The following is a 14,544-nucleotide window of genomic DNA, read 5'->3' as shown; positions in this document are numbered from 1 at the left end:
CCCCTATCACCTCCATCAAGGAGCCCATGCTGTCCACCCACTCGGATAACCGTTAAGTGTAGGCCGATAAAACAACAGACAACATAAAACATGATTGCTAATCTTCACGCTGTTCCGTGATACTAGGAACCCCCTTGATAATATACAGTCTTAATCAGTCTGAATTCTTGCCAACCCTATTCTGGACGTTCCTACTCAAGGCTTGTACTCAAGAGTAATTTGTGGTTAATTCGGTCTCCATCACTGCTCCCCGCATGCCAGGATTTTCTTGCCATCGAATTGATGATAAAAATTAAGCCGGAGACAGATAGCAGCATAACACACCTAACCCTAACCTCAGGATTCAAGGACATCAGTGGGGAGTTTTAATGATATAATAGAATAGAATACAAATTACTTCAGCAAATAACAAGATATAAATTGTGTAATTAATTTCTTCAATGTGTAAAGTTATAGCTATTGTGTAAAGTACCTCAATCTTGATTTGTAAATTATGAGTAAAATAAGTCAAACGTTCATATTTAAACTGATTATTATCATATATTCATAATGCTAGTATGATTTGAGAAGTGGATTGCTTTATACTTGGTACCATGAGGGTCCCCACTCTCCTGTCTTTGTCTCTCTCTCTCTCTCTGCCGCTCACATTCGCCCTCGACCGCCCTCCCTTGACGCAGCAAGTTCAGTACTCCTGGGAGTGTTTGTGTGAGACCACTGCGGATCTATTCTGAAATATCCCAGAACACTGAAAGGACTAATGGACCAATAAGACTTTGGGATTTTTTTAAATGAAATGCAAACAGGAGACCTGATGACCACAACGGGGACAATGCATAGTATAACTTATTTCAGAGGACTTATTTGTATGTGTCTGTCTACATGTATATGATTTTCAAGCTGTACTCTAATTCGATTTGATTCATTCTTTTTATTTTTATTTCTGGTATTAATCTGTCATTTCTCTGGCACCAGGATCCAGTCTGGAGGTTCCCAAATGATCACCGCACGTTAAATAATGTGTGTGCGTGTGTCTGTGTGTCTGTCTAATGGCACAGTAAACATGGTGATCACTTGGCTTCTGGAATCGTCTCTCCTGCTATGTCTTCCTATACTTCTCCAATCAGCTAAAATCCTGACTGTCACGCTTATCGGTAAGTAGCTAATCATAAATACATAATAACTCCTTAATCCTGACTTCTTGCTGAATGAAGAAGTACATTTGTGTATAAACGACGATTAGGTATTGGATAGTATCTTAATATTATATAAAAGTTATTTTTATGTTAGGACTTTATAACCTATATTAATATGCCAGCTGGTCAGATGTGGTAGTGTTTTAGTCCTCTTTTACCCTCACCTCCTTGATACTGTGTTTCTGCAGGGGGAAGCCACTACCTGTTATTAGATGAAATCTCTCATAACCTCCACCAGCAAGGTCACCAGGTCCGCATGCTCTTACAGCTGGGCACCCCTCTCATAACAGGTGTGTGTGTGTGTGCGTGTGCGTGTGTGTGTCTTATCTTTGTGTTTCATGACATCAGCATGTGCAGTCACAGCTTCTGCTCTACCTCTCACATTTTGCATCTGAACAGTTAAATTTGTCTTGCGTTAAGAGTGACTACATACCTGTACTTGTGATGTGAAAAATAATTTCCCCTTGGGGACAATAAAGTCTAAAGTCTACATTGGACATTATTCCCTTGCAGGCTTTTCCTATGAAGGTCGTAATGACAGTTACCAAACCACCACCTGGTCTTTGGGAGATAGATACATACAAGCGTATAACGGCTGGTTCCTGGAGCAACAGACCCAGTTTCTACTGGGCAGGTACAGTTGCCCTCGATGTGTGTAATTGTCTAAGTGTAACTGTATAACGGAATTTCAGTTTCATCACTTGTTTGCGCACCCTAAATTGTTATCTGAAAAGATCTTCAACTGCCACACATAATCAGTATAAAACACCAAAATAAGTCAATGTCAATATGCATCTTCTGTTTAGCTAAACAGATATGCATCTTGATCCAAACATCCTCTGCGCGATTTCCTCGATTCAATTTTCTTTTACAATTTGTCTGGCATTTGGTTTCATAGTACAGGGATTTTATTCTCTCCTAGCTCCACTCGTTGGCTGTCCTCCTCTCAAGTCCTCGTGTTCCTCTCTCAGCGATAGCTTTGGTGATTTCCTCAAGTTCATGGACCACCTGTCCTACCAGTGCGCTCAGCTCCTGGCCGACGAGGACCTGCTGGCCGTCCTCCGGGCGCAGCGCTACGACATGGCCGTCATCGACGCCTTCAACCCCTGCTCCTTCATCCTTGCACGCAAACTCGGTAGGCCTGCGGGTGAAACCTTCAGTAATCGAGGTCACATCAGTTCCGTTGACATTATAACATTGATAATATTAATTAGTCACAATATTAAGTAGTAGTAATATTAGTAGTAATATTAATTAGACAACTAAATCCTCTTTTAAATGTGATACGCATGCTGTTTAAACCAGTTTCCGTGTTGACCAATCAGACAAATTGGTTTCAGCGCAGCGAATCGTGAGAATGCATTGAATAAATGTTTGAAGGGGGGGGGGGGGCACCTGTTAATCAACGCTGGCGCTGATACACCATTGTGTTTATTTTCGCTCTTTCTTTTCGACCCATGCCAGGGGTCCGTCATGTGGCCTTCTATCCAGGGGGTCTGAACGGGCCCCTGTCCCTCTCCCTGCCCAGCCCTGTCTCCTACGTGCCGCTCTTCGGCTCCCAGCTCTCCCACCAAATGAGTTTCTGGGAGCGAGCAAAGAACCTGCTCTTTTATCTGGTGGCTCCCATAGGTAATACAATACAATACAATACAATACAATACAATACAATACAATACAATACAATACAATACAATACAATACAATACAATACAATACAATACAATACAATACAATACAATACAAAACAATTCAATACAATGCTATACAAAACAAAACAATACAATACAATTCAATACAAAGCAATATAATACAAAGTAATGCAATACAATATACACTTTAAAACCAAATTAGGAATAAATGTACGGTAGCAATAGCTACTATATGGCTACTTGTACTAAGCTTTAGTGATGGGTCGTTCGCGACCGAATCAGTTTGAATGAATGAATCTTTAACAATAACAAACCCAAACTGATTCTTCTTACTCGTTCGTCTCGTTCGTTCTCAGACTCGACTCCTCCCAAACCCACTAGTCGCTGACTCGCTGTCACGCTGTTCGTTCACTGACTGAGTGGTGAGAGGGAAAAGGCTTAGTGAGTGAGCATACGATAATACGATTCCATATCAGTGAAACGGTAAATGCATGCTGTCTTTGTACTTTCTGTGTCATGCCAGATTAATCAAATATTTGAATGTCTCGTCCATCTGTCTTGTTCTTTCATGGTTCGTTCTCCACCCGGGACCCCCACCATCATTACTAAACCAAGTCTATTATCTTACTGATTTGTTAAACATCCAATAATCAACTCCCCCATCCCACTGCGTTTGGTTAAAGTTGTAATGTTGATTGATGACCGACTGCCACGATCGTTTGAGAATGAGAACGAGGGAGGAGCTGAGTCTGCTGAAACCGCTACAGGAAACGTGACTGAACGAACAAACAAACGATTCTGAACGATTCTTCTTGGCGAACTGACCGAAGCAAACTGAATCAAGGAAAATAATCATTGAATCCAATACGCCTATGCTTTCATTCTATTAATGAACAGCTGCTCATTTCTTAGGTCAGGAGGTGATTTGGTCCAGGTTTAAGGAGGTAGCAGAACGACACCTGGACTCAGGCTCGCCCCCTGGTGGTTTGGAGGAGCTGTACCAGAAGGCCGAGCTCTGGGCCTTTAACACAGACTTTTCACTGGAGTTCCCCCAGCCCCTGCTGCCCAACACCGTGCTAGTAGGAGGGCTGCTCAATAAGCCTGCCAAACCCCTGGATCAGGTCCGTTATAGAACATAATGTGTATTCTTTTCTCTTATTTATTTTGTGTTGAATGGTGTATCATTGAAAATATGTATTCAAACTATGCAGACTATGTTGCTTCCCTCACACATCTCTCGGTCTCTCCATTCGGCCACAATCCTATTCCTCATACACGCCTGTCCCCCTCTCGGGTTTCTCCCTCTCCCTCTCTCTCGGTCTCTCTCTGTCTTCCTCTCTCCCTCTACCACCCTGATGTCTGGGTTCATCCCTGTTCTCCATTCCCCTACCGTACCTCCTCTAACACACACACCCACTGTGGTGGCCTCAGGAGCTGGAGGCGTGGGTGTCTGGATGTGGCGAGGCGGGCTTCGTGGTGGTGACCCTGGGCTCCATGGTGTCCTCGGTGTCTGTGGAGCGTCTGCTGGTGGAGTTGACCGCCGGCTTCTCAAGCCTCCAGCAGGGGGTTCTCTGGAGGTGATCCCGGTTTATTTAAACACACATGCACAGACGCCGCATCGACTGCTTCAATGCATTTCCGCGACATAAACCAGAGGAGATAAACCATAACGGAGGAGCCATAAACCATAATAGAGGGGCTGTACACAAATATGATCACATTTGATATGTTTTTATTGTAAATACATAATCGACTGATAATTAGTGTTATCAGCAACACCTGTGTTTGTCTTACGATAAGACGTCTATGATTATGAGACAACCCCGCCTGTGCCGGTGATCACATTTAATCGTGGTCTTTCTACCTTTGGGTAACATAATGGGAACGGAAAGTAGCAAAGCCGTCATGAGTGTTACGAGCGCTCTTATCCCCTGCATGATGAAATCCTAGGTATGACGTTCAGCGATGGCCGTCCCACCAGGAAACGCCTCCCAACGTCCGGCTGGTGGCCTGGTTGCCGCTGAATGACTTGCTAGGTATGAATGAATGCTTGAAATAGTTCAGGGGGCAATTTTACCATCAAATTCTATTTACCGTTTACCGTTGGCTCTGCATTGATTCAAATGAAAAATATCATTGAGTCAAGTCACGTTAGCTTCGGCAAATCAAAACAGCAGCTTACGGCATAAAATGAAAGACGAATAAAACAGAACACTAGATGAAAAGTCTTTGGCCTCCCCCCAGGTCACCCTAAAGCGCGCCTCTTCGTCACCCATGGCGGTCAGAACAGCCTCCTGCAGGCGGTGTACCACGGCGTCCCCGTGCTGGCCATCCCTCTGTTTGGGGACCAGTTTGACAACGTGGTGAGGGCGGAGGCCAGGGGGCTGGGCCTCAGCCTGAGACCCGCCCACGTCACCAGGGAACGGGTGGGGGCCGCCGTCCAAACCCTCACACAGCACCACAGGTGGAGCCCCAGAGCGCCGCGGGGCGGTTGGGGGGGGTTGGATGCACGGAAGCGGGGGTGAATCAATGGAAACCCGGGAGGGTGGAAGGATTAAGAATGGATGAATGGAATATGGATGGATGGCTGAATGGATGGATGCACTGCACAGAAGGATGGAGGGATTATGGATGAATTGTGAATTATGGATTGCGATCGATAAATGGATGGATTGAAGTATGGGTTTATTTTGATGATGGGTTGATAGGTGGATGGAGGGATTTTGGAAAGATTGATAAATTAGCATATCTGCATTGGTAAACAGAAAAGTGTCTCATGCTTGTATTCTCCTGTTCCCCATCCTTCCTCACCTAAGGTTTAAAACATCCGCCATGCTCCTCAGGAGGATCCACCAATCACAGCCTGTGCCTCCAGCCCTGAGACTCACACGGTGGGTGGAGCATATCCTACACAGTGGTGGAGGGGCTCACCTGCAGCCAATGTCATACATCCAGCCGTGGTACCAGAGATGGCTTCTGGACTTACTGCTGCTTTTCTCCCTGGTGCTGCTGGGACCTGTAGTTCTCTGCTGGGCAATGGTTAGGATAGGGCGAGCCAGGGAGATACACAGAAAAACTCAATAACATTACATACGATTTTAACTATTGTGTACCTCTCCTGTGTGTTTTGTTTCCAATTCATGATACACTGTTGGATATTATGAGTTAATATTATGTATCAAATCGGAATTACTATATATAAATACAAGTGGATTTGAAGTGAATAGTAAGGACATTTGTATTGTTTTTTTCCAATCAAGTAAATCCTACTTTTTAATGATTTCCTTGAATATTAGAATACTTTAAGGTTTTCTCAATGAAGAGGGGTCTATTTTTTGTCCGCTCTCTATTTTTTTATAAACTGTCATGTTAGATTACGAAACCGTTGCGGTGATGATAACACGTCAGTGTTCTGACCTTGGCTGGGACCCACGCACACACACACACACACACACACACACACACACACACACACACACACACACACACACACACACACACACACACACACACACACACACACACACACACACACACACACACACACACACCATACTTGCACACACACTGGCTTAATTATTAATTGTCCTGTTTGGCGAGAAGGGTTTGTGGTCTCACTTTTAGCGCTTTCTACCAGTGCTTAAAGATATTGGTCCGGACCACTTATCTACTGGTCTGCAATGTGATCTTATTGCCCTAATCCACCTCCTCCCGAATAAATGTGATCATAATCTTTTGTCCATTACACAAACCATATTATTGATTATGCTTTTATTCTTATTGAAGCACTGTATATTGCTGTTTGTGTAGTTAAGTAGTAACAAACATCTATCTATATATCGTCTATCTATCTATCCTCTATGTATAGCTCTAACCCTCATTGCATAGCATAGCTATTTGATTTAACTATTTAAAAATATTAGCCACGAGTGTCTGATACAGAAGTAGAGAATGTTAGGGCACCTTTTAAATTACATGATTATACATGGCTCCAAACACACAGACCAGCCACCGTTAGATTCCCTAGATTAGTATTATAGTATTGTAGTTTTGTATTCTTTACATTACATCTATTTAGAAGATGATTTATCCAAGGCGACTTACGCTTTTCAACGAATTCAAGGTGCTATCGACTATGAAGATATCACCAAAAATGACTAAATCTTCACCTAGATTTAGTGAACAGATGAGTTTTTAGCAGGATGTAAAGGGTTTCAAATGTCCTGATGTAAGGGAGATTGTTAAGAAGATCCAAGTAATTCATAATTCAGTAACAGTTCATTTAATGATTGATGGGACTTTCTTACCCAGGTATAGCACCCACTAACTTTAAAAGGGTCTAGGCGGTGACAGGGCGTTGGGAGAGCAACGGATAATGATGGGAGAGAGAGTTACACGGAGTAACAGACTGTAGCACAGAGGAGAGTCCACAATGTAGCAGGATGGGGTTGGTTGCAACGGTATCCTGCAGCAAACAAAGGATTGAACATTGCATCTTGGCTCTATGACCTATTTGGGACCACGGACTTGGGACGTAAACAATTGACATTTTGGGGATTATTTTGGGATTCCCTTGTAGTGACGGATTAGCAAATTGTTGGGCAGTCATGGAGCGTAGTGGGTCTGTTTTTACGAATTAGATTAGACTATTGAAAATAAATAATAGTCTCTTGAACCTTCGAGGCCACTTGCACATTGGCTTATGGAGAGTTTTAGAGGCCAGTTCTATAGATCTCAATGCAGATGGGAGGCCTCAGGAGACTTTGTGAACATGCTGGGTCTGAATCGATGGGAGGCCAGTGTTCTGGGTGTCCGTGATGTCCAAGATAGTTGGTGATGTTCTAGATCTGCAACACATCAATAATTCATCGATTGATGCAAACCTGCTTACTTACTAGATACTCTAGATCAGGGGTCAACAACACAATGCCATGGCGCCCGCAAGGACCACATGAGGCGCCCGCAGGCCTGTTCTAAAAATAGCACTACTCATTCTTGAAAAACTCTTTCACACCTTTTTTAAGTCATTGTTGATAATTATTGTGAGAAATCATTAACATGACTTAATTAATTAACATGTCTTCACATAGATGAGTATCATTAATCATTAATATAACTAAAAGCAAACTGAGCACATTTTTTATTTCAGAAGAGTGTATAGAACTGGGTGCCCTTCGAAGTAGCTCTCAGGTTCAAAAAGGCTGTTGATCCCTGCTCTAGATGATCATTAGATTCCCCGATCGACTGCGTTATTTCTACATTCTACTGTCATGTTACTTTCTGTGAATGTAAATGCTCAGGACATGTAGAACCTACCATCATCTCTGATACACCACCAAGGAGCTGCCCGCTCACTGCGGAGTAAACACAATAAACTCAATTGCTACTCAGTTAGCTCCCAGTAACCTCTTCCATGTAAAGTTGGAAATAAGCACATGTGATATCCATCTCTCATTTCATATTTAATCCTGTAGGAAATTCTTTGTTACAATTGTTCTGCTCAAGATAAAAAGGACATTATTAAGTAAATATATAAAACCCTGATACATCAATGCAGTACAGATCAACAAAATTGCAAAGTGGCTCAAGTGAATGTATTGCACATTCAAAATAGTATATTTTATTATAGCACCAAAACCACCTCCAAAGCCATCCAGACCAGAAGTAGGACTCATTTAGTAATCTTTTACTCACTGTCTGGGAGGCGAAACGGATAGCTACTGCTGCGTCTCAGAGGTAATACGTAGGAAATCGAGGTTCTTCTGCCGGACATCTTCTCTCCTGCTCTGAGACTCTTTTCTTCTTTTCTCAACATGGCTGTTTAAAGATTCTCTCAGTCGTCGAGGATCTTTTCTCGGATTTCTCCTTTTGCCAACACCCACTCCTCTGTTCTGTTGATTCAAAACACATATATCATTGTGGTTTCATGTAAATTGCTCAATATTGCACCTCTATACACACGTCTTTGGTTATCCTGTTTGTAACAGTGTATAAGTCACTGAAGCATTCAAACCTTTGAGGACACTTAACCAGGCCAAAATTTAACCAGGCACTCCAGAGGCCCTACATACAAAGGTCAATCATGAACCACGCCTCCCTAACCCTAACCCTCAGGTGTGTTAGACTTTAGTCAAACGGTAAGCCTTTATATTAAGGTCCTTGTACTGAGCCTTAGTAAGCATATAATAAGGGTCTTAATAGGTAATAAGACCCTTATTATATGCTTATTAACATTAATTGGTATTAATAAGACTATATATAAGTGTTAATAATTACATAACAAACTTGTTTAATAAGACCCTTATTATATGCTTATTAACATTAATTGGTATTAATAAGACTATATATAAGTGTTAATGATTACATAACAAACTTGTTTATTGTGAGATTATAAGACTTTTATAAGCACTTATAAGAAACGTGTTAACTATTTTATTGCTTAATAGAATTAACAATAGTCTAATGAGTTTCTTATCGTTGAGTGTGATCTGTTTTGTGCCCCATATCAGATCCTTTAAAGGCTTTCATTTTGAATGTTGTGAAACCGGAAGTTCTGTTTAAGCAAGTGTCTGATGACTTGACGCGGACAAAGTTTTTGACGAACATTTGGAAAACATCTCGGAATCATCAGTACCAAACCAACAACTGACAACTATAAGACAGGCACAAGCACAGAAAACATGGATAAGAGGAAAAGGTCCCAACTGGAGGATGACTCTTCTGGTAAGTTTAAGAATGTAATACTATAGTAACGTTAGCTGGTTCTAGCCAGCAAACTTTTTTGGCGTACATAACTTTCTTTCAGAGGCTTTGGCGTGCTAAATTTGTTGAGCTAACGTTTAGCTTACGCTGTCATATGAAACTAGGTAACCAAACTGTCTAATTCTGAGAAACAGTTGTGTCATGAATCCATGTCTAAACTGTTTAATTGCTTATGTAACCTGTCTGCTGTTGTGGTCAATGTTCTTTGTGTTTCTTTATACAGTAGCAAGAAAGAAAGTAAAGACCAGTCAGAAGAATTCTCAACCATCCCCTGAGGCCACAGAGATGTCGGATTCGGATTCATCTGAGTCCGTTTTATTGAAAAGTTGATGTTCAATAATATTTTTCATTAAAGTTCTGAAGTTTTTGTCTCCTCCTTGGCTCCTCGGCAGCGGTGCCCCGGCAGCGGGGGAGACAATCCCGGGCAACAATCAGGGGCAACAATCCCTTTCTCCTCCATGTCACGGTTCAATCTGGACTGCAGGGAGTCAAAGCCAAAGTTCCTTTCCCCCAATTCCTTCTCAACCATGGCCGAGATAACTCCCAGTACGAGTCTCGTTGTGGAAGTAGGCTACCAGAGACTCCAGAGAACCAGACTCAGTCTAGTCTTTTCACGAAATTGGAGCTTTACGCAAGCTTGCGTTACTGTGTTGCGTGTTATGCAGCATAACACCAACAGCAGAACGGTTATCCAAATAACAAAGAAGGAGAGAAAGGGGAGGTAACCTGGCCATGACGACATATGGGGCCAAATTCCAAATCAACGCATCTGAGCTTTGTTCTTTCAAAGGCGGAGCAGGATACCTAGAGCTCGTTTTACACCTAACGCCATTTCTAGCCACTGGGGGACCATACGCAGACCATACGCATAAACTGAAATTGTCATGCCATGGGACCTTTAACCAAACCAATCATATTACAAATAAAGAGTGGGGGCAAAGGGCCTGTCTTTCCAATGTCAATCATTACCATTGTAAAAAACCCGGTATCCGAGGCACTCACCATGACTCTCTTGGAAAGTACGTACCTCTTCTCTAAAGAGTCAACAACTACATCTTTGTATTGTAAACCATCCAAACAGATCATCCAGCAGTTGAGGTGTTTTTTTTACCAACATGGGGTCCTATGGTATCCAAGGCACTCACCATGACTCTCTTGGAAAGTATGTACCTCTTCTCTAAAGAGTCAACAACTACATATTTGTATTACACAGGGCTGAGCTGTTAAGCATGTTGGTGCTGCTCTAAAAACCTCTGAGTAAAAGCCTCTTTACTCACCAATAAGGGATCCATCAGAAAAACAGCTCCTGTTTTAAAATAATTGCATCTCTCACTAACTGCTGCTCCTGTTGGAGCATTAAAGTACTCATGGAGTCCTGCTCATGGAAACTTATATAGAGATCTACAGTGACCGCCCCCTTTTTTGTGTCGTCATCAGATTTTGATTGAAAGCAGATGAAGAAAGGAAATACTTTTCATAAAGAACTACTGTTCATAAAGCTTCATCCTCCTTGAAATAGAATCTGAGTGGTCCACAAAGACATGATGAAAACTTATATCTTGATAGAACACAAGAGCATCACAGTTTAAACGTCTGACTTGAGGTTGTGCAAAGTTAATTTCTGTGTAATCTCCCTTGACATCTTCTGCATCAAACCACTGGTCCTGAGTGCTTTCTACCTTATTGACCTTGTTTCCAGAAAATGACATATGTTGGTTTAGATTGTGGGATCATGTCCGAGTTACTGTTTTGATATCTGAAAAAATGCTACAGTGCAGGCTGATCAGGGGGTCCAAAATGTAGATTTAGCCAGGTCCATGTTCACAGGCCTATACCACCTTCTGCACATGTTATTGATGGCAAAAGTGTCCTAAACTGGGTTGAACTGGGTTGAACTAAAAAATAATATTCTCTGCAACGCCTTGTACATGGTACCTGTCAAACATTAATGAAACACTTGAGACTAGGTTGTATACTTGAGAAAACAACTTGAATGCTAATTATTGTTGAACAGGTTTCATGTTTAACCCCCTTAAAGTTTATTGCAAGGTTTTTTCCATGTGCAATATTTGGATGAGTGTACAGCATTGTCCTACATACATTTGAATGAAGAACCTCCTCAAGATACACAATAGGCTCTTGTTGTTCTTGTATACTGTCTTAGTGTTCTGGGACCAGTCCAGTTTGCTACCCAGGTCCACACAGATTCTTTCAGGATTGCACCAGCTCAAACCTGGACACACCCTTCAAGGACACAGGAGTGACCACCCTTTTTTCTCAAAAAGCGCCACCGCTTCCAGGTTTTACCCACGTGGAGCTGTGGATGTTTCTAGCTGCACAACTCAGTAAAGGCATACATACGTTTTCAAACTACAATAGCTTTTGAAAATTGTTCTTTCTGATGGTTTTGTATTTACAATCTAAAATATTCACACAAGGATTGTCATCGTTGATTATAGCTCCACCTAGTGACCCAACCATGACAGTTTAATTCCTAACGTTATTGTTACGAGCCAGCTGAATGGTTGGTGAGTGCTATAAAGTCATTTGTTATTGGTTGGCATGCTGCCATTTGATTGGTCAGAAACAACAAGAGGGGCGTGGTTACATGTCAATGTTTATGTAGCCTGTTTAGACGCGACTGCGATTTTTCTTTAAGAAATATATCATTATCTATCCTGCTTTGTCCTGTCTAGAAAATGCAACTGGATTACTAATTTTAGTGTTGTAACATACAAGCTCGCACAGCATTTGGAATGGATGGTGCCATTGGTTTAAAAGGATGTCGGAAAATTCGAGGCTCTCAGATAAGACATTTACTTGAGGCAAAGGATTTTTTCCTTTTCGATTGTGATGGAGTAATTTGGCATGGTGAAAAAGCGATAACGGGAGCTCCAAATGTGGTAAATACGTTGATTAAACAGGGCAAAGGTGTGTTTTTCGTAACAAATAATTCTACTAGGCCGCGCGAGAATTACGTTCACAAGTTCTGCCGACTGGGCTTCACTAACGTGAACCAAGAACAGATATTCAGCTCGTCCTACTGCTCTGCGATCTACTTGAGAGACGTGGCCAAGGTCCAGGGCAAGGTGTTTGTCATCGGATGCGAAGGAATCCGGAACGAGTTGAGAGAGGCAAACGTTCCCTACCTAGAGGAGGTCGACGAACCAGACGCCACCATTTACAACTGCGCCTTACCCACTGATGTCAAAGCGGTGTTAGTTGGTCATGATGATCAATTCACTTTTCTGAAATTAGCCAAAGCATCGTGCTTCTTGAAAGATCCAGACTGTTTGTTTCTTGCCACAGACAATGACCCTTGGCACCCATTGAAAGATGGAAGAATATTACCAGGTATACAAACGTATTCATAGACAGAGCAAGAGGCCTTACCCACCTCCCTGCTCTTTAAAGACATGTATCTAAAATCATTCACTGCAAGTTGCTTTGAATAAAAGCATCTGTTAAATGACAAGTGGTAAAGAGGATGGTTCAAATGCTGCCGCACAAATTCCAAGCCGTCATCTTGCTGCTTTAATATTGCTTTTATATATATATATATATATATATATATATATATATATATATAATTAGAATAATAACAATTGGTTCTGTGGTTATTCCATAATTTGGCCAAGAAGTAGTTGGTACCACTATTATTTTATGAGATTTTATGACTGAGACACTTCCTCCAAATATGGTGAAATGAAAAACATGAGGAAACTTTAATTGTCCCCCTTTCTTCCAACCACAGGATCTGGATGCCTCACTGCAGCACTTGAAGTTGCCACCGGGCGAAAGGCTACAATCATTGGCAAGCCCAGCCGTTTCATGTTCGAGTGCATTTCCAGTCAATTCACAGGTGTGGACCCGGCCCAATGCCTGATGGTTGGGGACCGCCTGGAGACAGACATGCTGTTTGGCTCTAACTGTGGTCTGGAGACTATGCTCACCCTTACCGGCATCTCTCAAATGGAGGAAGCTGAAGAATACAGCAGAAGTGAACAGTCCAACGAGCAGTGCTTTGTGCCAGACTATGTGGTCGACACCATTGCAGACTTCTTACCTGCTTTCGAGGAACTAGACTGACTGACTGAATGCATGGAGGTCTTCTACACTGTAAGGACGGTGGATGTTGTGATCTAATTCATTGCAATATGATCCTGTGTTCTGAAGGGGCCAGGGGGGGGGGTCTGAATCAAATGGTTAGCTGGTGACACTGCACTGATTACATAAAATTATGATTGGTATGTAAAGAACTGTAACAGTGGTGTTATTTTACAATCGTATGTACATAGGCACAGATTTTTTTTGTGAATTCATTACAGCAAGAATAGTATATGCTGCAGTTCCAAGACAGTCCTATTGTTCCCAATACCTCAGCATTGACGGCTGTTGTGCCAAGTTGTGGCTTTATAATATCTTAGTTAGTGTTCCTTTGAGTGCGCTCACTGGTTCAAACTGGATCATGGGTTGTGTGTAATATGAACTGTTTTGTGAGGGCACATATCTGCCTGTATTGTTTTTGAACTGTGATGGCCCTAAAGGAAAAGCAACATACTTATGGATGTGGAATTTTCTTTTTAATTTGTTTTAGAATAGTATTTTTCCTTATTCAAAACTACGCGCCGCAAGATGATAAAGATTTGGTCTGGCTATTGTACGGTTGTAATCTGACATGTGCATGTCTCAACTTTTGTTAATTCTTGTGCCAATATTAACATGGGTTATGAATCAGTTCATTACTTTCTAAGAAGACACAGGACAGACTTGCCAGTTGTAATAGCCTTTGTTCATGTCTTAGCTCAACTAGCACAATAAATATCCTGTGTCACAAATGTTTGTCCCTCATCTTGCAGAAGAAATTAAAAAAAGTGATAAATGTCCCAAATATTGTAGAGTAAAATACACAGAAAAAAATCCAATGAATAAATCCAAGA

The 14,544-nt window shown here is 41.8% G+C and overlaps 2 protein-coding genes and 1 long non-coding RNA gene across 3 annotated transcripts; 2 read left to right on the top strand and 1 right to left on the bottom strand.

The window, feature by feature from the left end:
• Nucleotides 1–1,031: 1,031 nt before the first annotated feature.
• LOC132459759 (UDP-glucuronosyltransferase 3A1-like) lies at nucleotides 1,032–6,364 on the top strand. Its single transcript, XM_060054508.1, has 10 exons — nucleotides 1,032–1,151; nucleotides 1,382–1,483; nucleotides 1,707–1,827; nucleotides 2,165–2,328; nucleotides 2,658–2,822; nucleotides 3,755–3,963; nucleotides 4,274–4,419; nucleotides 4,793–4,878; nucleotides 5,087–5,306; nucleotides 5,659–6,364. The coding sequence occupies exons 1-10, from the start codon at nucleotides 1,061–1,063 to the stop codon at nucleotides 5,924–5,926; spliced, it is 1,572 nt and encodes a 523-aa protein (XP_059910491.1). The 5' UTR covers nucleotides 1,032–1,060; the 3' UTR covers nucleotides 5,927–6,364.
• A 652-nt stretch (nucleotides 6,365–7,016) lies between these two features.
• LOC132459764 (uncharacterized) lies at nucleotides 7,017–10,991 on the bottom strand. Its single transcript, XR_009526291.1, has 4 exons — nucleotides 10,882–10,991; nucleotides 8,537–8,733; nucleotides 8,159–8,196; nucleotides 7,017–7,689 (listed from the first exon to the last, which is right to left on the bottom strand). It is a non-coding gene; the product is annotated as an uncharacterized LOC132459764 (long non-coding RNA).
• A 1,178-nt stretch (nucleotides 10,992–12,169) lies between these two features.
• On the top strand, nucleotides 12,170–14,442 carry pdxp (pyridoxal (pyridoxine, vitamin B6) phosphatase). Its single transcript, XM_060054494.1, has 2 exons — nucleotides 12,170–12,958; nucleotides 13,359–14,442. Exons 1-2 carry the CDS (start codon nucleotides 12,361–12,363, stop codon nucleotides 13,691–13,693), a joined length of 933 nt encoding a protein of 310 aa, XP_059910477.1. The 5' UTR covers nucleotides 12,170–12,360; the 3' UTR covers nucleotides 13,694–14,442.
• The last annotated feature ends 102 nt before the right edge of the window (nucleotides 14,443–14,544 follow it).

Source organism: Gadus macrocephalus, chromosome 6 (genome assembly GCF_031168955.1).
Source record: "Gadus macrocephalus chromosome 6, ASM3116895v1".
Classification (NCBI taxonomy): domain Eukaryota; kingdom Metazoa; phylum Chordata; class Actinopteri; order Gadiformes; family Gadidae; genus Gadus; species Gadus macrocephalus.
Note: the sequence above shows the minus strand (reverse complement) of the source record. Positions and strands in the feature narration are given on the sequence as shown.

Coding starts and splice junctions, on each gene's coding strand:
- LOC132459759 (XM_060054508.1), top strand. CDS start 1,061: ATGGTGATCACTTGGCTTCTGGAATCGTCTCTCCTGCTATGTCTTCCT. Junction 3,964..4,273: donor CTGCCAAACCCCTGGATCAG/GTCCGTTATAGA, acceptor TGGTGGCCTCAG/GAGCTGGAGGCGTGGGTGTC. Junction 4,879..5,086: donor GCCGCTGAATGACTTGCTAG/GTATGAATGAAT, acceptor GCCTCCCCCCAG/GTCACCCTAAAGCGCGCCTC.
- pdxp (XM_060054494.1), top strand. CDS start 12,361: ATGGATGGTGCCATTGGTTTAAAAGGATGTCGGAAAATTCGAGGCTCT. Junction 12,959..13,358: donor AGATGGAAGAATATTACCAG/GTATACAAACGT, acceptor TTCCAACCACAG/GATCTGGATGCCTCACTGCA.